Source organism: Dipodomys merriami, unplaced genomic scaffold (assembly GCF_024711535.1).
Source record: "Dipodomys merriami isolate MVZ:Mamm:240054 unplaced genomic scaffold, mDipMer1.0.p SCAF_48, whole genome shotgun sequence".
NCBI classification, from domain to species: domain Eukaryota; kingdom Metazoa; phylum Chordata; class Mammalia; order Rodentia; family Heteromyidae; genus Dipodomys; species Dipodomys merriami.
Window position 1 is genome coordinate 3058295 of NW_027206046.1, and position 24834 is coordinate 3083128.

The 24834-nt window shown below is 43.1% G+C and overlaps 2 protein-coding genes across 2 annotated transcripts in view; both read left to right on the forward strand.

Annotated features, from left to right (window-relative positions):
- The window catches only part of Clpx (caseinolytic mitochondrial matrix peptidase chaperone subunit X), a 43873-nt gene extending 38467 nt beyond the window's left edge, over nucleotides 1-5406 (forward strand). The window contains exons 13-14 of the mRNA XM_069995168.1: nucleotides 1959-2065; nucleotides 3725-5406. Coding sequence (XP_069851269.1) covers nucleotides 1959-2065; nucleotides 3725-3815 — 198 coding nt within the window. The 3' untranslated portion in view covers nucleotides 3816-5406. The remainder of the gene's footprint in view (nucleotides 1-1958; nucleotides 2066-3724) is intronic.
- Nucleotides 5407-9454: 4048 nt separating this feature from the next.
- On the forward strand, nucleotides 9455-20724 carry Pdcd7 (programmed cell death 7). Its single transcript, XM_069995169.1, has 5 exons — nucleotides 9455-10362; nucleotides 12475-12613; nucleotides 17481-17717; nucleotides 17970-18057; nucleotides 19741-20724. The coding sequence occupies exons 1-5, from the start codon at nucleotides 9502-9504 to the stop codon at nucleotides 19862-19864; spliced, it is 1449 nt and encodes a 482-aa protein (XP_069851270.1). The 5' UTR covers nucleotides 9455-9501; the 3' UTR covers nucleotides 19865-20724.
- The last annotated feature ends 4110 nt before the right edge of the window (nucleotides 20725-24834 follow it).

Here is a 24834-nt window from a genome sequence, read left to right on the forward strand (position 1 = left end):
AATAAGAATCTCATCTACTTTTCTGCCTGTGTTGGCTCTGACCCAAGATCATCAGACCGCAGACTGCCTAGTAGCTAGGATTATAGCGATGAGCCACCTGCACCCAGCCCTGTTTTTCTTTTAGAAATAAGAAGCCAGGTGCCGGTGGCTCATGCCTGTAATCCTAGCTACTCAGGAGGCTTAGATTTGAGGATTGTTTCAAAGCCAGCCTGGGCAGAAAAGTCTGTGAGACTCTTATCTCCAATTGACTACCAAAAAACTGGAAATGGCGCTGTGGCTCAAGTGGCAGAGTGCCTGCCTTGAGCTGAAGAGCTGAGGGACAGCACCCAGGCCCAGAGTTCAAGCCCCACAACTGACAAAAAGAAAAAAGAGGGGCTGAGAAGGTGGCTCAGTGGTAGAGCGCTTGCCTTGCAAGCCTGAGGCCCTGGGTTCGATTCCTTAGCACCACATAAAGCAAAAAGCCAGAAGTGGTGCTGTGGCTCAAGTGGTAGAGTGCTAGCCTTGAGCTGAAGAGCTGAGGGACAGCGCCCAAGCCCAGAGTTCAGGCCCCAGGACCGGACCCAAAAAAAAAAAAAAAAAAAAAAGATAGTTGACTTAAAGCTTTTTAATTTTTGTGATTCTTTTTTTTGGGGGGGTCCAGTTGTGGGGCCTGAAGCTCAAGGCTAGCGCCCTACCACTTGAGCCATAGCGGCACTTCCGGCTTTTTTCTTTTTGCTTATGTGGTGCTGAGGAATCGAACCCAAGGCCTCAGGCATGCAAGGCAAGCGCTCTACCACTGAGCCACTACCCAGCCCCTTCTCACCGATTTTATTTTTCCTTTTTTTTTTTAAAGGTGTTTTGTAGCTAGGGTTTGTGGGTAAGTGGTGAGAAAGTGCTTCACATACATTAAAACCTGAGTATAAGCTGGGCGCCAGTGGCTTACGCCTGTAATCCTAGCTACTCAGGAGGCTGAGATCTCTCAGTTCAAAGCCAGCTGGGGCAGGAAAGTCCGTGAGACTCTTAACTCCATTGAACCAAACAAAAACAAACAAAAAAACCTGAGTATAATTCTCAGCACCAAATAAAATAAAAAACAAAAAGGAACTTTAGGGAACACACAAGAAGAGAAAATCAGGATCATTGGAAGGAAAATTTGCGGCAGTTCTACCTGGGATTTGGGCTAAGTCTAGAGCCCTTTCTCAGATTGTGTGGGAACCCTAGGGCTCTGTCAGGACTGTGATTGGTGTCTAGAGATTCGATTGGTGTTTTAGTTTTCTTTTGTTTTGGTTGGTCTTGGGGCCTGAACTCAGGGCCTGGGCGCTGTCCCTCAGCTCTTCAGCTCAAGGCTAGTGCTCTACCGCTTGATCCACAGCACCACTTCCGGCTTTTTCTGGGTGTGTGTGTGGTGCTAATGAATGGAACCCAGGGCCTCATGCATGCAAAGCATGCACTTTACCACTGAGCCACCTTCCTAGCCCTTTTGCTTAAGGCAAGCACTCTACCACTTGTGTCACACTGCTCCCTGCCCCTTGTGGGGGTTGAACTATGGGCTTGGGAGCAGTCCTTCCGCTCTTCAGCTCAAGGCAAGCACTGTACCACTTGAGCCACAGTGCCACTTCCAGTTTTCTAGTGGTTTATTGGAGATAGAGTATTAGGTACTTTCCTGCCCGGGCGTTCCTCAGACCTCAGCCTCCTGAGTAGCTAGGATTACAGGCGTGAGCCACTGGCGCCCGGCTCTTCCAGTTTTTTTTTTGTTTGTTTGTTTTTTGTTTTTTTGAGTAGTTTGTTGGAAATGAGTTCCATGGAGTTTATTGCCTCAGCTGGCTTCAAATGGTGATCCTCAGATCTCAGCCTCCTGAATAGCTAAGATTACAGGCATGGGCCGGGCTCAGTATTTCTTGATGAATGCATATTATTGGCCTATAGAAATTTATTTTGTATTTTGTTTCCCATGTTAATGATTATTTTTATCTTTTTAGGAAAAGCTGTTACTAGAACCAATGTTTGAAGTTCCCAATTCTGATATTGTGTGTGTGGAAGTTGACAAAGACGTAGTAGAAGGGAAAAAGGAACCAGGATACATTCGGTAAAGTATATTTCTAGCAAGAACAGATCTAAAATTTAAGATCCTTATTGCTGGGGCTGGGAAGGTGGCTCAGTGGTAGAGCGCTTGGCTTGCATGCATGAGGCCCTGGGTTCGATTCCTCAGCACCACATAAGCAAAAAGAAAAAAATCCGGAAGTGGCGCTGTGGCTCAAGTGGTAGAGTGCTAGCCTTGAGCTGAAGAGCTGAGGGACAGCACCCAGGCCCAGAGTTCAGGCTCCACAACCGGACCAAAAAAAAAAAAAAAAAAGAGTCTCAGGGAGTTTCCTGCCTGAGCTGGCTTTGAACTGTGATCCTCAGATCTCAGCCTCCTGAGTAGCTAGAATTACAAAACAAAAAAACAAAGATCCTTATTGCTTCTTACTAGAGTTTCCTGGCCTATCATTTTGAAAATACATAATAATTCTAATATTGTAAGAGTAGTAATACTCTGATGAATTTTCTATAGCAAAAAATCTAATTTGGGTTTATAAAAAATAGTATTTTATGAGGCTTTCTGGAAAGCGATCTTTAAAATTAGCCTCCACTTTTTCTCCTGTAAAGTGAAAGTGTCAAAAGAGACATAAAAATAGAATAAGAGACTAAGCTGAGCACCCATGGTTCACACCTGTAATTCTAGCTACTTAATAAAAGGTGTTGACCTAGAGAACCATAGTTCAAAGCCAGCCTGGACAGAAAAGTCTTCAAGACTCCCATCTCCAATTAATCAGCAAAATGTCAAACTAAAGGCATAGCGCAAGTGGTGGAGTGCCAGCCATGAGCAAGCAAGCAGAGTAAGAACTTGAGATCCTGATTCAAACCCTACTACCAACACAAGCACACAAAATGAAGACATTAAAATAAAACAAACTTTGCTGCTAATTTTCTGATCAATGACTTTTTCATGGCTTTCAAAACTTTTCACCATATTTTTTTCCTCAGTATTATCATGCCAGTTAACAAATTCTACTTATCTCCCACTGCTTTACTTATCTAATCTATGGCTAGCCCCAGGACAAAAAAAAAATTAGGGTCATATGGTCTATTTCAACTACTTAAAACATCCTTCTTAGCACAAAAGCAGCCCCAGAAAACATGTAGGGAGATGAGCATATCATTAGCATTGATTAAAAACAAACAGTGGACTGAATTTGATTTGTAGGTTATATTTTATTTGATAAATAAATTATTAGGGAAAATGTTGGGAAATGTACCTGTAACACTGTCCTGTAGTTCTCCATATTTTATCACTATGTAATCTGAATACCCCAAATCATCTTAGTTTTCCCTATTTTTTACATCTTTTTTTTTTCTTTTCTTTTGGTCATCATTCGCGGGTCTTGAACTCTGGGCCTGGGCGATGTCCCTGAGCTCTTCAGATCAAGGCTAGCACTCTACCACTTGAGCCACAGTGCCACTTCTGAATTTCTGGTAGAGATAAGAGTCTCATGGACTTTCCTGGACTGGCTTTGAAACTGGGATCTTCAAATCTCAGCCTCCTGAGTAGTTAGGGTTATAGGCATGAGCCACCGGCACCTGGCAATATCCCCTTTTTGTGGCTGTTTAGCTAAGGGATTAATTGACTATTTGAATGTAGAAATCATGTTTGCTTCTAATTTTTATTTAAGAAACAAACAAACATGAAATAATCTTTTCATTCTAGAACTCCAGCAAAAGAATCATCTGAAGAGGAGTATGACTCTGGAGTTGAAGAAGATGGCTGGCCTCGCCAAGCAGACGCTGCAAACAGCTAAACTGTCAGACTCCTGTCCTGTATATAAAGCTTTTCCTTCTTTTGTTTAGGATCATAACTTTCTACAGTCTGACATTAAAGGCATTGAATCTATCTTGGATATCATACATGGTCAGAAGCCTTTAGGATAAGAATAAGATCATGTATATTATAACATCCCATTGATTTATACAGAAGACATTACGTGGACTTGAATGACAACAATGTTTAGAGATAAAATGTATATTATCTTGGTTCAGTTTTTTAAGAAATATGCTTTATCAAAATTCTTAGGAGTTCTTTAAGCAATGCAGGTATTGCAATAACTGTGGATTTTACAATAATGTTACTCTACAAATGGGAAAATAAATTCTTTAAAATCGAATATTGAGATATACCATTCTTTAGTGCTATGTTTTTCTACCCATATTAATTTCCTGAAACTATTTAGAATCTTAAACTCTCTTAAAAATTAGAACAGGAAGTTCCATATTTAAATATTTTATGAAAAAATGCCCTGAACCATATTTTGATTATTTGCTTACCTATATTCTTAAGTCTTTGGTAAATGCATGACATGAACTTCCCAACTGATCCTGTTAAAAGAAAAAAAAAAGCCATTCTCTTGCTTACCTAATCTGATTTATTAACAACTTTGAGCCATTTTGAGTACCATGCGTGAGTAGATGGACTTAAAATTTGAAATCTTAAGAAAAAAGACTAAACAACTAATTCTTTTAATAGCATGCTGTATTGAGCATAGCAAGAGCCATATGCAGAACTAGATAAAATATCCTAATAGTGTGTGCTTTTCCTAAAGTATTGAATTTGGTTTTTGTTTTTTCTTGGTGCTAGACATCTGTCTAATCCTTTGGCTTCATAGAACATTAATCTTTTACCATCAGCTAAAGTGAATGAATGTGTTCACACTAACATAAGTCACTAATCTTCATCACATAGCAAAACTAAAAATGGGAGGTGAACTTAAAATTTTACCGTCTGATTCCATAAGAACTGTTCAGGTACCCTTTAAGCATTTCTCTTTCCTTCTGTAATACCAGTTTCTACATTCTTCATTTAGCTCAATAAGTCTTGTTTGAAATTGTTTGAATCAGAATATCTTTATATATTTCTTTTTTTCTTTTGGAGTCTTGAGCTTTCCTTTAGTCTTTAGCCCACATTTTTTAAAAAAGGAAACAAACCCTTAAGCTATTTAGAAATTCTAAATCTTGGTGAAGTCTTTGATTTTCTGTGATAGACTAAAAGGCATGTGAGATACCTTTCTTTGATGGCTGGGTAGGACCAGAAATTTCTTTGTGCAGTGTTTAATCCTGCTCTCTCTAGTAATGGTTCAAGTTCTTCTCATGAGATTTTTCAGATTATAACTTTGTTCTCATGGCATCATTTTCCTTTTTGTAGAGTGAAAATTGGAGTAGTTTCTAAATAAAGAGCAATCTTTGAAAAATAGACTGGGAGACATTTTAGTCATAACTACATTTGGTTTTGGAAGTTGTTAACAAGACCTAATTGATGTTTTTAAATCAAACACAATTGAGTATAACTACAATTTGTATCTTGGAACTTACGTTTGAATAAAACAAAGCTAAATGAAAGCTGTTGTGGTAGTGTGTCCATACTGCAAAGATCAGGTGTACAGTGTGTTAACAGTAGCTGGGCCAGCCAGAGCAGGGCCATGCAATGTTTTAAACAAGTGGCGTTATGCTAGGAATTGGTTAATCCTTAGTACTTCTGTGTCCCTCTAGTAAGTGCTCCTAATTATAGATTCTACCACGTGTTATTAAAGATTATATTAAAAAATTTTTAAATGTCCCACATAGAACTTGATAATGGGAACACAGACCAAACTTTTCAAAAACGTTACTAGTTTTGTAGGGGAAACAAACAAACCTTCTGTGCATTATAGTAAGGTAAGGTAGGTACCTCTGATAACACAGATGGGTTGGAACAAATAGGAATTTTCCAGGAAAATGAGAAATCAAAATCTCAGTATGAAAAACTAGGGAGACTCAAAGTTGACAAATAGGTAACAACCGTGGCTTGCTTTCACTGTCATTTTTATTTTTATTTTTATTTTTTCACTGTCATTTTTATATTCTTCCCCTGCATCCAGCTGATGCTATTTCATGTTTCACTGAGAAACAGATGGAACTGCTCATTCTACAGTCTCCCTATTTTAGAACCGAAGGACCCTGTTACCAGATCTCAATCACTCTATTTATGCCCTGGTTCCCTCCATTCCCTTTCTCAAGGTCCTTAGTTCTTTGGTTAATGTCTTTATTAAATTACCTAAGCCTTCCTTGTGAATTGCTCCAGTAGCAGCAGCAGCTCTTCCTCTTCCCCTTCCTCCTCCTCCTCTTCCTCCTCCTCCTCCTCCTCCTCCTCTTCCTCCTCTTCTTCTTTTTCCTTTTGGTTCTTGTTGTTGGTCTTGGGGCTTGAACTCTGGGACTGGGCTCTGTCCCTCAGCTCTTCAGCTCAAGGCGAGCACTCTACCACTTGGGCCACACCGCCACTTCTGGATTTCTGGTAGTTTATTTGAGATATGAGCCTCACAGATTTTCCTGCCCAGGCTGGCTTTGAACCACAATCCTCAGATCTCAGCCTCCTAAGTAGCTAGAATTACAGGCATGAGCCACCAGCACCCTGCTTCAGTAGCATTTAATACTTGTCCTATATGCTGAGTGCCAGTGGCTCATGCCTGCCATCCTAGCTACTCAGTAGGAGGCTGAGATCTGAGGATCATGGTTTGAAGCCAGCCTAGGGGAAAAAAGTCCATGACACTCTTATTCCAATAAAGTATTCAGTTTAAAAAGGGGGGGGAGGCGCTGGGAAGGTGGCTTGCCTCATAGCATTAGGCTCTAGGTTTGATTCCTCAGCACCACATAAACAGAAAAAAAGCTGAAAGTGACAGTGTGGCTCAAGTAGTAGTGTACTAGCCTTGAGCTGAAGAGCTGTGGGACAGTGCCCAGTCCCACAGTTCAAGCCCCAGGACCGATTCCCCCCCCCCCCCCCCCCACACACACACCGAAAAAAAGGAAGTTGGCACTGTAGCTCAAATGGTAGAGCATTAGCCTTGTTGAGTGCAAAGAAGCTCAGGGACAGCTCCCAGGCTCTGAGTTCAAGCCCCAGGACCAGCAAAAACAACAAAAATATTTGTCCTTTAGCAAATCTCCAAGCTATCTTTACAACTATACTGTAAGTCCATTAGGGTGAAGACCAAATCTACCATATTGTTTATATTTTGTGCACATGTTTAGTGGTCCAGACATAATTTAAGTATCCCTTTGCCAGGTGACAGTGGCTCACGTTTATAATCCTAGGTATTCAGGAGGCTGAGGTCTAAGGATTGCCAGCCCTGGGAGGAAAGTCCTTGAGACTCATCTCAATTAACAACAACAACAAAGCTAGAAGTGGAGCCTCGTCTTAGGTGATAGAGCAATAGCCTTAAGCAAAAGCAGAAAAGGTCAAGGCCCTGAGTTTAAGCCCCAGGACATACACACACACACACACACTCACACACACACACACACACACACACACACACAAAGTCCCAGGACACACACACACTAAGTCCCAGGACACACACACACACAGACCCCAAAAAAGAAACTTGGTAGATGATGATGTGTGGACCAAGATGAGGAAGTGGTATATGATGGGCAGTTATTTTTGCAAACTACTTCAAGAGTTATCCCGTGGTCTTGAATGCACAATCTAAAAATGCTTTCTCCTAATTTATAAATTTCATATTCCAATAAAAATACCAAATAAAGGCAGGCAAGACAATCCCTTGGATGTATTTTAGACACCAGGTCCAAAGTCCTGGAGTTCAATGTTAGGTCTAGCCACTTGCCCCTATATACCAAATAGAGACATGGTGAATGGCAGAGAAAGATTTATTACAAAGCAGCCATGGGATGATAGCACTTCAGTAAGATAGTATATCTTCAGCTGTTTTCAGAGGTACAGACAAATTGTCTTCAGGTTAAATAGGGAGAACTGGGGGTACTGCTTGAGAAAGATGTATAATGAAAATGGGTATAAGCTAATGGCTTTTGTCTCTGGAGGAGTTCTAGATGTCACTTTATTACTGGAACAGAACAGGAACAAGGTAATGTGGTCTCCTGAGTTAGGAGCTGGTTGTTTGTTTGTTTGTTTTTGTTTTTGTTTTGTCAGGCCTGGGGGTGGAACTCAAGGTCTGGGCACTGTCCTTGAGCTTCTTTAGCTCAAAGCTAGCATTCTACCATTTGAGCCACAACACCACTTCCAGCTTTTTCTGTTTATGTGGTACTGAGGAATCAAATCCAGGCTTTCAAGCACTCTACCACTAAGCCACATTCCCAGCCCTTGGGCTGTTTGTTTTTAAGATAATAAGGAGAGGCAGGTATGTTGGAAGTTCAATTTGCCTTCAACACAAGGTGGTTATTGAATCTTCTGCAAACAGATGATTGCAAAGGAACTGCAGTAGAAAATAGATGGAAGGGCACAGATAACCAAGTTGATGGACTTCTAGTGACAGGACCCAGCAAAAGAATCTTTTAAGTTGCTTCTTACAACTAATAACAGTACCAGGATTTAAGTCCAGATACTTTTTCCAGTGCTGCTAAACTGAAAAAATGGAGGAGGGACTGTCTCAACTAGCTAGTTAGTGTCTAGGATGTGTAGTTTATATGTTTGTGTGTCCCAGTACTGGGGCTGAATTCTGGGCTTTCGTGCTTACTTCTTTTCTTCTGTTCTGTTGTGAGGTGGAAGCCACCTAGAGTCCAGCTTATTACTAGCTGCTTCAGGGCCTTTTGTTAGGAAGAGATGAATTTTGTAGTTTTTTCTGCATCTATTGAGAAAGCCACATGGTTTTTGTCCTTGATGCTATTTATGTGCTGTTTTACATTAATTAGGATTGACATATGCTGGGGGAAAAAAGATACTGAATATTATAAGTTCTATCTCCCCAAAATCACCAGACTCAATGGTTTTTGAGCTCCATAAATACTGGCAACTGCTACTTGCTAGCACTGTTACCATCTGATTTGTGCTGCTCTTCTTTAACTCCTGTTTTTGCCTTCAGATTTGGAGTGAAGCCTTAAATCCTTAAACCAACTTTGTTCTCAAACTCTTAGAAGAGCCAAACGCTCATTACTTCTAGATATGATTGAGGATTACTTGATTAGTTAGTGTGTGTGTGTGTGTGTGTGTGTGTGTGTGTGTGTGTGTGTGTGTGTGTGTGTGTGTGTGTGTGTGTGTGTGTGTGTGTGTGTGTGTGTGTGTGTGTGTGTGTGTGTGTCCTGGAACTTGGCCTAAGCGCTATCTTTAGGCTAGGACTCTGCCATTTAAGCCACAACTCCACTTTTGGCTTTTTGTTGTTCAGTTGGAGATAAGAGTCTCATAGACTTTCCGGGCTGGGTTGGCTTTGAACCGCGATCCTTTGATCCCAGCCTCCTGGAGAGTAGCTAGGACTTCAGCTGTGAGTCACCGCCGATACCTGGCTCCTGTACTTCTTACACTTTCCCACGTGTCGAGCGCTCAGCGAGCCGAACCAATGCCCATTTAGGATTATGCTTCCTGGCATGACGTCACTCTCACGCTTTTTCCTGTGCATCCGGACGGTTGTCGCGCGTCCTAAGACGTCATTTCCGTCCGGAAGCCTGTCAGGAGCGCCCGGGAGTTTCCGTGCTTTCGCGGGCGCCGGGGCCATGGCTCTGCCGCCCTTCTTCGCCCCGGGTCGCCCGGGTCTGCCGCCCCCACAGCCGCCGCCTCCGACTCCCTTCGGCTGCCCGCCACCACCGCTTCCCTCGCCGGCTTTCCCGCCGCCTCTTCCCCAGCGGCCCGGTCCTTTTCCGGGGGCCTCTGCGCCCTTCCTGCAGCCTCCACTAACTCTGCAGCCCCGGGGCCCCGCAGAAGCCTCCCGGGGCGGCGGCAGCGCCTTCTACCCGGTGCCGCCGCCGCCGTTACCTCCGCCGCCGCCCCAGTGTCGGACCTTCCCGGGGACCGACTCCGGCGAGCGTCCGCGGCCACCGCCTCCAGGCCCGGGGCCGCCCTGGAGCCCGCGCTGGGCTGAGGGGCCGCCGCCACCCGACGTGCTCGGGGACGCGGCCCTGCAGCGCCTGCGCGACCGGCAGTGGCTGGAGGCGGTGTTCGGGAACCCCCGGCGGGCGGGCGGCGCGGGGCCCCCGCGCACACCTCCCGGGCCCAGCCTGGGCGAAGTGCGTGCGCGGTTGCGCGGGGCCCTGCGTCTGGTGCGGCGGTTGCGCGACCTGGGGCAGGCCTTACGCGAGGCCGAGGCTGATGGAGCGGCCTGGGCCCGGCTGCACGCTCAGGCCGCGCCGCTGCGCGCCGAACTGGCCGAGCGCCTGCAGCCGCTGTCCCAGGCCGCCTATGTGGGTGAGGCGCGGCGGAGGCTGGAGAGGGTCCGGCGCCGTCGACTGCGGCTTCGTGAGAGAGCCCGGGAACGTGAGACCGAGCGGGAAGCGGAGGCCGCGCGGGCGGCGGATCGCGAAATAGAGATTGACCGCTGGAGGGTCAAGTGCGTGCAGGAGGTGGAGGAGAAGAAGCGGGTGAGAGCCGCGATGCTCTGGATGTAGAGTTGGGGTGGTTGTTGGGATGTTTGGAAGCTGAAGCAGCGTGAGGCTTTAGCTACAGGTTGCCAGGGTTTAGCATAGCTTGAAGGATCGTCTTAACACCTCTTAGCTCTGTATTAATTGCGTGTTGATGATACACACAAAACAAAAGATCTGGACGCACTGTGAAGTCCTTGGAACACAAATGATAGGATTGGGGACGGTTGGCTAACTAATGATACACAGAAAGCCAAAGCTCTGGATGTACAGTGAACCCTGTAAGCACAAATTACACAAATAGAATTAACCATTGTATTGCTGGGAAGACAGGACTTGTCCTGCCCTCTGTACAAAATATTGGGAACTTGGTGCTGTGCCTCAAGCAACCTAAACCCTAACTGGCTAAAGGAGCAAAAGTGATCCCCAAGATCCATTTGTTACTTTAAGCCATATAACCTACAAAATCAGCGATTTGGAGGACTGACTTTCTTACATGAGGTACTGAATCTTCATAACAGCCCTGAGAAATAGGAATTATTCAAACTTTACAGAGTAGGAAATTAAGGTATAGAAAGATTAACTTGCCAACAATCACACAACCACTTCACTAGTTATATTTCTGATTTAAACCCATGGTGTCTGATTTCAGATCCTGTGTAGGGACTCTGATTTGGGGTCCCCTCAGAATACAGAGTCTTGCTACTTTTTGGAATTCCTTTTACACTCAAAAAAAAAGCTGTGCACTGGTAGTTCATATATGTAATCGTAGCTACTGAGAAGGCTGACATGAGAATTACAGTTTGAAGTCAGCCCAGTGGAAAAACTTGAGATTCATCTCTAATTAACCACCAGAAAGCCAGAGTGGGGCTGTTTCAAGTGGTAAAACATTAGCCCTGAGCAAAATAGCTCAGGAAGAGTGCCCAGACCTTGAGTTGATGTCTCAGATTAATGCTCCCCCCCCCCATCAAAAAAAAAGGCCTATCCATCTCAAGCTCTGAGCAGGACCAGGGTGAAACTGGAAATTGGGCACATATTTAAGGCATTCTTATTTCCTTTGAGTGCCTCTGGGATTTCCTCTACCCCCATTCTGTCCACAGTCCAGTAGCATCTGCTACTACCCAAGATACTGATAGAACTTCACCATTGAATATATTGATGTTGAGCTTTGTCTTTGTACCCGTAGAACTATCATTGCTGGAGAGGCAACACTTAAACTGGAGGAAATAAGGATCAATTCAGCAGAAATATAGTGTGGACCCTTTAGGTCCTGTGTGTTACCAGGAATAAAGATGAATAGGATCTAGACCTTGTCTCTCAAAGCCTGCATCCTCATGGGGAATCATGACAGTATACTGTGTTGTGTGTTAGGATTTCACCTGTAGGTGTGATAAGGGGCCCAGAGAAGGGATATGTAAACCTTTAGAGGAAAGGCTTCCCAGATAGAACATCTCAGCAGAACCTGGAGAGAAATGTCAAAACCAAGTGAGAGCAGCAGATGGGGTTCCAGGCACAAGGAGTAATCCAAGCAGAAGAACCTTTAGCAAGGTTGTACAATCTGGATGCCTGTAATCCTAGCTACTCAGTAGGCTGAGATCTGAGGATCACAGTACAAAGTCAGGCTGGACTAGAAAATCAATGAGACTATCTCCAATTAATCACCCAAATAGCTGGAAGTGGAGCTGTAGCTCAAAGTGGTAGAGCACTAGCTTTGAGCACAAAAGTTCAGGGACAGCGCCCAGGCCCCTAGGTCAAGCCACAGGACTGGCACAAAAAAAATAAGGGAAAAAAAAAAGTTGTACAATTGTCCAGGTGTGGTGTATGTGCCAATTAATGCCACTACTTGGGAGGCTGAAGTTGGAAGCTTGAGAGTTCCAGGCTAGCCTGGGCTGCAGTGAGAACTTGCCTCAGAAAAACAAAACAGAAGGTTGTGTGATCAGGGAAGAAGATAATTCCTTGGTGAAGCCATTGTATAGGAGAGTTGTGTCAGGTCTAAGAAATGGGGACATAGAAGAGAATCTATCTTCACCATGGGACTGATCCTCTAAAGAGGAACTTCTGCTAGAAAGTTGTTCCTAATACAAGATCTTGTGGGCTCTTTTTTCCCTCCAGGAACAAGAACTCAAAGCTGCTGCTGATGGTGTCTTATCTGAAGTAAGGAAAAAGCAAGGTGACACCAAAAGAATGGTGGACATTCTTCGAGCTCTGGAGAAACTGAGGAAACTGAGGAAAGAGGCTGCAGCAAGGAAAGGTAATTATGGCTTTGCATTTCCACTTGGATTCCTCCCCTTTTACCCTAGTGCCTCCCCAACTATCTTTTAAAGAAAAATACTTGCATTTCATTCTTTTTTTTTTTTTGGTCCGGTTGTGGGGCCTGATCTCTGGGCCTGAGCACTGTCCCTCAGCTCTTCAGCTCAAGGCTAGCGCTCTACCACTTGAGCCACAGCGCCACTTCTGGCTTTTTTCTTTTTGCTTATGTGGTGCTGAGGAATCGAACCCAGGGCCTCAGGCATGCAAGGCAAGCGCTCTATCACTGAGCCACCTTCCCAGCCCCATTTCATTCTTTTTATTCCTAAAGTAACTGGGCTTATCAGCAGTAGCTCAGATTTTTTGAAGCAGGTCCCAGTCTTACTGGGTTTTGGAGTTACCTGTAGTGGTGCTTTTCCATTTGCCTGTTTCAATCTTTGCTCTTGTCAGCCTATTGGTCTGGCGGCACTCAGTCCCACCTTAGCCATTTTCCTTCAAAACTAAATACAAATGCACCCTCCTCCATACTTCCTGATTAACTGAGGTTTCTCCTGCTCCTCACTTGTGCCTAATGTAGAGAGCGGTAGACCTTAAACATTCACTTTCACCAGGGATATTTCAGAATACACAAATTAATAAAAGTGTCAGTCTTAACAAATAGTTTCCTCTGTGTGGTTTAAAATATAAATGGAAACTGAATCTTTTAGACCTTTAGTAAAGTTTTTTTTGTTTGTTTGTTTGTTTTTGGGTCCGGTTGTGGGGCCTGAACTCGGCCTGGGCGCTGTCCCTCAGCTCTTCAGCTCAAGGCTAGCGCTCTACCACTTGAGCCACAGCGCCACTTCCAGCTTTTTTCTTTTTGCTTATGTGGTGCTGAGGAATCGAACCCAGGGCCTCGTGCATGCAAGGCAAGTACTCTACCACTGAGCCACCTTCCCAGCCCCAAGACCTTTAGTAAAGTTTTATTGTGATGGGACTCATTCACAACTAAGTGACTGCCTCCTGCATCCAGCGATTAGAATAGCTGATCCTCATCTAGTCCTTAGAATCAGATGACCCCAGTATGGTTCTTTTAGGGCATTTATAAGACAGGGTGAGTTAGCATCTGCTACAGTATATCATCTATTGAGGGGGGAGGTGGGGTGGGGGGAGGAGATGTCTTGGAGCTTGAACACAGTTCCTGGGTGGTGTCCTTGAGCTTTTTTTGCTCAAGGCTAGTGCTCTTACAGCCTGAGCTACAGCCCCACTTCTGGTTATTTTTGGTGTTTAATTGGAATTTTCCTGCCTAGCTGGCTTTGAACCAAAATCCTCAGTAGCTAGGATTACAGACATGAGCCACTGGTGCCAAGCATTAACCTCCTGCTTTTTTTTTTTTTGGTGCTGAACCTGGGGTCTAAACTCTGGGCCTGGGTGCTGTCCCTTAGCTTTTGTGCTCAGGGCTAATGCTTTACCACTTGAGTCACAGATCCATTTTCAGCTGTTTTTGTTTCTTTGTTTTGGTGTTTTTTGTTTTTTTTTTTTAGTAGTTAATTAGAGATAAGTGTGTTCCTGGCTTTACTGCCTGGGCCAGCTTTGAACCGTGATCCTCAGATCTCAGCCTCCTGAGTAGCTAGGGTTACAGGCATGAGCCACTGGTACCCGGCATCATCTCTTTTTATTACTAGAAAGGTCAAACAAGAGGATTTTTTATTACTATAAAGGCAAAGAAACATTCATGAGAATTAGTGCCCAACAGGTCACCAGAGACCTATGCCAGAGCATTTCAATGGTGTGGTGGGGATAGAAGCTGGACCGCCTAAGTGGAGAGTACATAAAAGATAAACACAAACAGAATTAACTTATTAAAGATGGCCTGTATGGAAAATGAGAGCACAAGTTCAGGATCTGGCAGTGTGTGGTGTGGGTAGTAATGATGTAGTGTGTATGTTGGGTGTTACGGGAAACAGCGTGTTTAAATGCTGAGGGAAAAAGTGAGTACAAGTGGAAGGGGCAAAGAAAGAAGCAGGAGAGATAATTGTGGCTCAGTGTCTCCTGGAAGGTAGGGTGATTTGGATCTCAGATAGAATTACAAGTGGAGAAGAGCCCATCTTCCTGGAGCATGGAAAGGAAGGAGGCAAGGATGTGTAGAAAATAGAGCAAGTGAGTGCAACTGGTGACAGAGAGTTGAGCATTTCCTGCTTGCTGGTTCATTTTTTTCTGGGAAGTAGATTAGATGGCTTGCTGAGAGAAGAGTAGTGAAGTTTTGAAATAACAGGTATTATTATGGGTCCAGTGGACAAACCTGGCACCTGGTCACATATTCACATGGCTTCTTCCAGGAGTCATATGCAGCTGATGGTTGAGCAGAGAGCATAAAACTGCTGGAATTTACTTCCTGAAGTATGCATGTGTTTTGGAGAGGGAGAATAGAAAGAGAGAATCTGATGTGTAGGTCTGGAAGCTCCAGTGAAGCTAACAGTCTTTAGAAGAAACTTTGAAGTCTTAAGTTAATAATCAGGCTTATACTTGAGAGCTGGCAAGTTTTTTTCTGATCATGTCAAGATCTCAAAGACTGGACCAGGCCCCAGGGTGTATGTTGCTGAGGGGGAGGAATATAGGCAAAGCATTGGTGTTTGGGATCTGTAAGAATGAGTGAGCTTATAGTAAACAGGCAGAGAAATGAGGTGGTGCCAGTACTTGTTGATCACATGAATACTGGATAAAGAGTGCCATTTTCTACGGACTGTGTCACACTAAGGAGTGGTCATTGAGTGGTTAAGGAGCTGTGGGTGGGTGGGAGCAGGCTGCACAGTTCCTGTGAACTGGAGACAATCCTGGGATTGTGGAACGTATCATTTTTGCTTAACCGGCAGGTTTAGTAGTAGCAATAGAGACTGTTAGGAACCAAAACATTACTTTCTCTGACCCTTTATGGAAAGACAAAAAGTAAAGAAATGGAGGAAACACACACACACACACACACACACACATATACTCTCTCTCTCTCTCTCTCTCCTCTCTCTCTCTCTCTCTCTCTCTCTCTCTCTCTCTCTCTCTCTCTCTCTCTCTCTCTCTCTCTCTCTCTCTCTCTCTCTCTCTCTCTCTCTCTCTTATTATGAGAAAGCAACATAGTGGCTCATGCCTACAATACTAGCTGCCCAGGAAGCTAAAATTTGAGGATTGCAGTTTAAAGCCAGCCTGGGGAGGAAAGTTGGTGAGACTTTTATCTTCCCCCAAAATCCAGAAGTATAGCTGGCTCAATTGGTAGAGGATTAGCATTGAGCAAACAGGCTCAAGGATAGCATCCAGGTCAGGACTGTTATTACCACCACCTACCCCCCCACCCCTCCCCCCACACAGAATTTAAAATAAAGTTATGGTAAGTACCTTTGAGTCATTAAAATAACTTAAAAATAATTTCCAGAATTAGCATGTAAGTCCTGTTTTTCAGTGGATCTTATTTTCACAGTCAGTGGTGAATACATGCCTCTTTTCAAATGAGTAAAATAACTGCATTTGTTTTAGAGATCCATGTTCTGAAGACTCATTTGGCTGAAGGAATCTGTGTGATAAGTGACAGGCAATATTGCTTTGTACAACTCTTCATCAGTAGCTATAAAGCCTCTGAGGCTATGGGAGTTTCTCTCTAGTTTCTTTTGATCTGGCCCAAATAAACTGTTTATTTTTCCTTAAGGCATCTTCACCCCTTTTAGTAATATCTTTAAAGCAGAGTCATTTTGTTATGTCCAAAGAGCTTTGAGTCACTGTATTTCAGAGGAACTGGGCAACTTCTTGGAAGTCCCTGATTCACAGTAGTACATATAGATTCTTGGTACCATCTAAAGCATTTGTAGGTTCTGTTGCAGCCTGATGTGTTGCAAATGTTGACACCTGTCTTTTCTGTGTGTCTTCAATAGCAGCTTCAGTTGGTGTTAAGATCATCTCTTCTTTGTGAGTGACACTGACCCTTGTTTTAATACAAGGAAAGGCATTAGAAGTAGAATGGCCTTATTTGAATTGTTCACAATCAAGTTCACTATGGGTATGTCCAACTAAAGTAAAAAGTACACAGTACATAAGAGTGAAGATTATAATTCTTGTCAAAATGGATGATTTTGTGCAGGAGCCATTGCTCAAGTATTAGAGCACCTGACCAGCAAGAAGGGCAAGGCTCTGAGTTGTAAGCCCAGTAAAACCATTGGAAAAGGCCAAATGTAATCTGAATGTATGCCTCCTGGGATCTAATTTGCTCTAGTCCTGACTACTTCATTCACATCCTCTTCCCAATCTTCTCTGAAGGCTTCCATCTGCTCCTTAGTTTCCACACAAAATCACAGGTCCTTGAGATCCACTCATGAAAAGCTTTTCAGAGTATTTCACAAAAAGAGTCTCACAAAGTGAAAGTTTAGCAAGGATTTGTTTTAGTATAACAAGTTAAAGAAGGAAAAATGGAGATAGGAAAAATTTCCTTCCTCACTACCCACCCCACCACCCAAAATAAATAAATAAAAACAAAAAAAACATCAAACAGCATTGAAGGGGGCTGGGAAGGTGGCTCAGTGGTAGAGCGCTTGCCTTGCATGCATGAGGCCCTGGGTTCGATTCCTCAGCACCACATAAGCAAAAAGAAAAAAAGCTGGAAGTGGTGCTGTGGCTCAAGTGGTAGAGCACTAGCCTTGAGCTGAAGAGCTGAGGGACGGCACCTATGCCCAGAGTTCAGGCCCCATGACTAGACCAAAAAAAAAAAAAAAAAAAAAAACAGCATTGAAGGTAGGATTTCCGGATTTTAAACAGGTTCATAGTTATAGTTAGAACTTGGAGTCTACTCACTAACAAAGTGTGTCTGGAATAAGAAAAAGTTGTGTCTGAAATGCCATGTGTCTGTTGTTGCTCAGGGGTCTGTCCTCCGGCATCAGCGGATGAGACTTTTGAGCATCATCTTCAGCGGCTGAGAAAACTCATTAAAAAACGTTCTGAATTGTATGAAGCTGAAGAGAGAGCCCTCAGAGTTATGTTGGAGGGAGAACAAGAGGAAGAGAGGAAAAGAGAATTGGAAAAGAAACAGAGAAAAGAAAAGGAGAAAATGTTACTTCAGCAACGTGAAATTGAATATAAGCTATTTGGGGATCCAGGTAAGTTTCTCTATATGTAGTACAGAAAAGGAAATTTTCTCCTTTTTTGACAGCTCTTTTTATTATTAAGCATTCATTCATTCACAACTTCAGCCAAGAGATGGGTGACAATTTAAGATTCTAAACTGTAATGTGAAAGTCACATCTACAAATGAAACACATTCGAACCTATTGTCATCACAAGCCTAGTCACTGCCTTAGAAGTGTTCTTGATACATGTACTGACATAGTCCTGTGCCTCTTCTCTTTCAGACGAGTTCCCACTTGCTCACCTCCTGCAGCCTTTCCAACAGTATTATCTCCAGGCTGAGCACTCCCTGCCAGCGCTCATCCAGATAAGGTCAGAGGGCAGGAAAGTTTTTATGGGTTTATATTGTTACCGAATTTTGAGCCTTGTATGTCTTACTTGACAGTCCTCACTAATTCTTGTGAAGTAGGTGTCTCATTATAACAGTAAAGAAACTAACTCAGCCTGTGATTTGCCCTTTTCTATAGCTGTTAAATTAATTTAAAACATTGTCTTTAGCCAAATCTGTTGGAACACACTTGTAATCTGTGCTACTGCAGAGGCAAAGGCAAAGGCAAGAAGATTACAAGTTCAAGGCCAGGCTGAGGTAGGTAGGGTAGCAAATCTACTTCAAAAACAAAGGTGTTGGGTTGTGGCTCAAGTTGAGGAGTGCTGGCCTCTTCCACTGGAGAGCCCTGGGTTCTATCCCCAGTAACACATACACAGAGGTGTGACTTTGTTTTCTTAATTATTTTCTGGTGCTAAACAGACCCTTAAAAAGAAGTGCCCTTCTCTTTCCTTTCTTCCCCTCCATCCTCCCACCCTATATGAAGTAGTTGCCTATGGATACTGTTTAGGACCCAGGCTTGAACAGTCCCATGAGAACACATGAGCTGGGTGTCCAGCTCCCATGTCCCCATCTTCTCTCTTCCTCTGTAAAATGTCAAACTGTAACATCAACCTTTCCCAAATGTAGTCTTTTCAGAAATCAGTAGGTGAAACAAATTGAATGCGTGGGTTTTCCAAGCAGTTTAAATTTGTTGTTGCCTAATAGCACTTTGTTGTTTTCTAGCCTCCCCCCAAAATACAGGGTTAGGTAGATGCCTGCAAACTCCTGGTCACAGCACCTTATTTCTTATATATTTCTCTTTGAAGATAGCTTATTAAATACATTCATTAGTATTAACCTCATGGCTAAGTGCATATAATTCGTGTCTGAATGAAGCTTATACAATTCACATATTAGATAAGGCACCTCACAGCTCTCTTACACTTAGCAGCACTAGCTGGCACCTTAGCAGGACTCTTTGTTTTGTTTTTGTTTTTTGGTCCGGTCGTGGGGCCTGAACTCTGGGCCTGGGCGCTGTCCCTCAGCTCTTCTGCTCAAGGCTAACACTGTACCACTTGAGCCACAGCGCCACTTCTGGCTTTTTTTCTTTTTGCTTATGTGGTGCTGAGGAATTGAACCCAGGGCCTCAGGCATACAAGGCAAGCGCTCTACCACTGAGCCACCTTCCCAGCCCCTAGCAGCACTCTTTGTGTGTGAACATACATATGTTGGTACCTAGGCTCAAACTCAGCAGCCTTATGCTAGCTTAGCTTGCTTTACTATATGCTCTACCACTTGAACTATACCTTCAGCCTGGTTTTTGGCTGTTTATATGGGAGATGGAGTCTGGCATACTTTTTGCCTGGGTTACCCTCAAACTACAATCCACCAGATCTCAGCCTTTTGAGTAGTTAAAATGACAGGCTTGAGCCACCAATGCCTAGCAGTTTTTCACTAAGACTCCCAAGGGCCATCTTAAAACAGTGAAATCATCAGTAAAGAGACACAATAGAAAACTTAGTACTAAATAACTTTGTATATAATTCCTAGTAATCAAGTTATATAGTAGATTTGTACTAAGATGAGTTGTTTGAAATCTTAGACCTAGAAATAAAGTATTTAGTTGCTGAACATCTTGCTTGGAAAAAAATAGAAATAAACAGTTGTTCTATACTTTTGTTATTAAGGCATGATTGGGATCAGTACCTTGTACCATCGGATCACCCCAAAGGCAATTCTGTTCCCCAAGGATGGGTCCTTCCTCCGCTCCCCAGCAATGACATCTGGGCATCCGCCATTAAGCTGCATTAAGGAAGATGTTCCAGGAGTTTGTGTGTGTTCCAGCTCTTATCAGTGATGCTTCCATGTCATGCTGTAGACTGAACTACAACTCTAATGCTCCATGTGGTGTTGCCTCGCCTGAAGTTAAGCTTTCTTTCTATTCTCTGTCCTCACCAGAGGTTCCTCCTGAATCAGGAGATTAACACAGTTCTTCAGCGAAGGACCACAGTGACCTGAGGTTTTACCATAGGCAGTGGCCTTGGTTCACCAGATTTGCCTCTGTTTTGAGGGGCTTAGTTCAGAGTGACTTGTTTATTTTCTTTAGCTTCCTTGTACATTGATGGTAAGTGCACTGAACATACTCAGTTCATATGTGCGGGATAGAAGGCAAACTTCATGCAAAACCTCCTTCCTTTCCTATGCAGAGACCCTTCAATTCCCAAAAGTGAAAGGACAAAAGTTTGATCTTCAGTTTTATTCATCCCAGTTTTGGCGCCGTGTGGGAGGCTGTACTTAGGAACGTGGCAGTGGCTGCAGGAGGAGCTGCCAGAGAAGATGATGCCTGGTCTTGTAGTCACGTGGAGAATTCAGAGAACCTGAAGAGCACCCTACCCACACTGGACAGTGTTCTGCACTTTCCTCACGTTCCTCATCCTAATGAAAGTACTTGTTTTTGAAGTTTCTAGGCATCTGGTGGTTCAAAACCTCCAGGGATAGAAACGTATTTCTCTATGGTGGTGGGACCTTAATCTCACTCATAGGAGCTGGTATAGCAGTAGAATTTTCTTAGGAACTCAGGTTTCCAGAAATGTCTATGTAGTAAACATTGGGGGGAAAAGCAAATAATAAAATTTTTCATATCCATTAATAAATGTTGTGCTTGGATCTAATCAGTCATATAACATGTCAGCTCTTTTCTTTTTGAGTTTTGCCAATTAAATTGTTATTTAATTTTCAAAAACTAAATAAATGTCATTTTTAGTTTTTTACTTTGAGCCTTTGCTCCAATTTGTTGGCTCCCAAATCATTGAACATATTTCACCTTCACATTCTGAGTCATTTTTACTCTAAAATTCAAATGTAATAAACAGACATTTGCTATAGGAAAATGAATCATAAACACCAGACTTTGCAAAATTCTAACACTAGATAAATAATAAAGTATACCATTAACTTTGGAAATGTTATATAATTGGAAGCACTAGTATACAGGATACTAATGCCTTTTTTTTGGGGGGGGGGGCGGATTATGGGGTTTGAACTCAGCCTGGGTACTATCCCCTGAGCTCTTTTTGCTCAAGGCTGGTGCTCTCCCACCTTGAGCCACGGTGACACTTCTGGTTATTGGAGATAAGAGTCTCGTGGGCTATCCTGCTTGGATTTAAACCAAAATTATCAGATCTCAGCCTCCTACTGAGCTAGTATTACAGGCATGCGCCACCAACTTTCCTACCTGGGTTGGCTTCAAACTGATGCTCAGGTCTCAGCCTCTTGAATGGCTAGGATTATAAGTGTGAGCCACCAGTGCCTGTCACAAATGCCTTTTCTACTGTTGAGTTTGTACTCAATTTATGGGTTATGCTTGCAGAGTTAACAGAATGAGGACTGCCCTTTCCCTAAGTGTCACTGAGCTCACAAACCCTAAAGGCTGGTAGGATTAACCCCACAGTCCTGTGTGCTTTCTTGTTTGATATCTCCACCATTTGCTGCCTGATAAGATGTGGGAAGACCAGAAATAACAAGATAAATCTTAAAAGACATAGAGTCTGAACAGCCTTCCCTCCCCTGATAGATACCTCAGTGTTGATGGGGCAGGGAGTTTGATGTGACAGAACCTGGTAGGGGGGCCTTTAGCCCCAGATAGAGAAGAACCCATCTCTCTCCTTAGGCTTGTGCAGGTTTTATCAAGTGAACATTATTTTTGTTTAGTTTTTATAAGTTTTCCCAAGTTACTGCCTATCTGGTAGTTTAACTTCTGAAAATTTTCAAATATACCTCAATGTAAAGATGATAGTACGGGCTGGGAAGGTGGCTCAGTGGTAGAGTGCTTGCTTGCATGCCAGAGGCCCTGGGTTTGATTCCTCAGCACCACATAAGCAAAAAGAAAAAAGCTGGAAGTGGCGTTGTGGCTCAAGTGGCAGAGCGCTAGACTTGAGCTGAAGAGCTGAGGGACAGCGCCCAGGCCGAGTTCAGGCCCCACAACTGGACCCCAAAAAAAAAAATGATAGTACAACCATTTTTTTCTCTGTATCCATCATCCATCATTCAAATAACTCTCAACCAATTTGTGTGTGTGCATGTGTGTGTGTGTGTGTGTGTGTGTGTGTGTGTGTGTGTGTGTGTGTGCCACTACTAGGGCTTGAACTCAGGGTTGGTTAATCAGAGATAGAGTCTCCTTTGGCTGGCTTTGGACAGTGATCCTCAGATCTCAGCCTCCTGAGTTGCTAGGATTATAGACATGAGTCACCAGTGCCTGGAAAATAATTTGCTAATTTTCAGAATACCAAGTTGGTCCCCTGCCATTCCCCATGGGTGGCCAATGAGGTTTGTTTGCAAGTATTATGAACTTGGATCTAAATATTTTTCAACTCTTATCATTACTGATTGTACCATTGATGGGGAGTAGGAGTCTATCCGAGCCATGAGTTCCTATAATATTGTGATCTAATTTTATGTGATATATTTGCTGGCCCATGTGTGTGTGTGTGTGTGTGTGTGTGTGTGTACTGGTCATGGGCTTGAACTTGGGGCCTCATGATCATCCTTAGCTGTTTTGCTCGGGCTGCCACTTGAACCATGCCTCCAGTTCTGACTTTTTGTTGGTTAACTGGTATCCCAGACTTTCCTGCCTAGGTTGACTTTGAGCCTTGATCCTCAGATATCAGCCTCCTGAGTAGCTAGGATTACATGTATGAGTGACTGCCTTGTTACTGTTTTTTTGTTATTATTTCAGTCAACAGGAACTGCAATTCTGTGAAGCCGTTAGCACTTTTTTTTTGTTTTTGGTTGTGGGGCTTGAATTTAGGGCTTGGGGGCTGTCCCTGACCTCTTTTGCTCAAGGTTAGCACTCTATCACTTGGAGCCACTTCTGGTTTTCTGAGGGTTAATTGTAGATAAGAGGCACAGGACCTTTCCTGCTTTGACTAGCTTTTAACTGTGATCCTCAGATCTCAGCCTCCTGAGTAGCTAGGATTACAGGTGTAAGCCATCAGCACCCAGCTTTCAGCCCTTTTAAATCCTGTCTTTTTTTTTTTAGTGTTACTTAGATTCTCCATATAATGTATAAATGAAAATTAAAAATAAAACCAAGGCTAGGAATGTGGCTAGTGGTAGAGTGCTTGCCTAGCATTCATGAATCCCTGGGCTCAATTCCTCAGTACCACATACACAGAAAGAGCCAGAAGTGGCGCTGTGGTTCAAGTGATAGAGTGCTAGCTTTGAGCAAAAGAAGCTTGGACAGTATCCAAGCCCTGAGTTCAAGCCACAGGACTGGCAAAATTAATTAATTAAAATAAAACCATTCCACAACTAACTGGAAAGCTAACCACTATTTGTTAATTTATCATATACTATATGCAAGAATTATATTTCCTAGGAGAGGAGACTCAACTTTGGGAAAACTCTAGAAATATTTATCTTAAGGAATTACATAAACACAGAAAAGAGGGCTGGGAAGGTGGCTCAGTGGTAGAGTGCTTGCCTCGCATGCATGAGGCCCTGGGTTCGATTCCTCAGCACCACATAAGCAGAAAAAAAAAAGCCGGAAGTGGCGCTGTGGCTCAAGTGGTAGAGCACTAGCCTTGAGCTGAAGAGCTGAGGGACAGCACCCAGGCCCAGAGTTCAGGCCCCACGACCGGACCCAAAAAAAAAAACAAAAAACAAAAAAAAACACAGAAAAGATTGAGAAAATTAGAAGAAAAAGATGAGTTAAATACTAAATATTCAGCCCAAGTGGCTGAGATAAAGAGTCTTACAGACAGACTTGTGATAGCCAAGGATTTGCTGCTCCAAGCCAACCAATGTAATCATTCTAAATCTATTCATGTTTCTGTGTCCATGTGACTTTTGGAACAAGAAGCTTAGCGGGGCTTACACCATCTGTTGTAGAAGTTCACGTGTGTGTTTTGTCCCCAGAGAAGCTCTCCTGGGAATTACAAGGTAAGTACAAAATATATCTCATTCCATTTAAATAATTATGCTGTTGATAAAAGGAATGTGAATGCTAGGAGATAACAGTAGTGACTTACTTTAGGGAGCAGAGATTAGACATTTCCAACTAATTTTAGTTTTTTAAGGCTTAGAGCCAATAAATGATTCCCATATAATGAGCTGCTTATATTGGTGAATCCCACAGTAGTTCCTGATTTGCCAAATCCCAATTAGTTATGATAACTTTGTTTCCCAAGCAGGTTCCATTTACCTTTTGGAATTAACTTGCTAACATGGTCTGCCAGAGATGGAAGTCTGAGGCAGGTAGCATTACAATGCAAAACTGAGCTGGGCAGCCTACTTCTCTTGCCTTGACCAATTCTTTCTTCCCACAATCGGGGTATTAGGATTTGAACTGTGCCCTTTGGGAAATATTTGTTTCTCATTTTCCAGGTTTTACATTATATGCTATGGACACAAAGAAGCAACTGGGATTCCTTCATTCCTGGAATTTGAATCTAAAGAAATTGATTAGCTCATGCAGATAATTTGTGATTTGTTATAACTGATAGTGTTACAAGGATAGAGACTTGTTGATTTAGTTTTCATTGTCTAAATAATTGTTGTAAAGAGTTTGTTGAAGCTAAACAAAATGCCAACTACTTCCTGGCCTCACAGAGAATTTAGATTATAAGGAAAGTATTATTAATCAAGTGTATAAAATGTGCTTAAGAACTTTGAAGGAAATTTCGGCCTGGTGATAGGAGATTATGAAGTACAGCTTTTTTTTTTTCAAACATGGTTCACATGGGTAAAATAATAGAAAATAATGTCTTGTAGTTAAGGTAGTA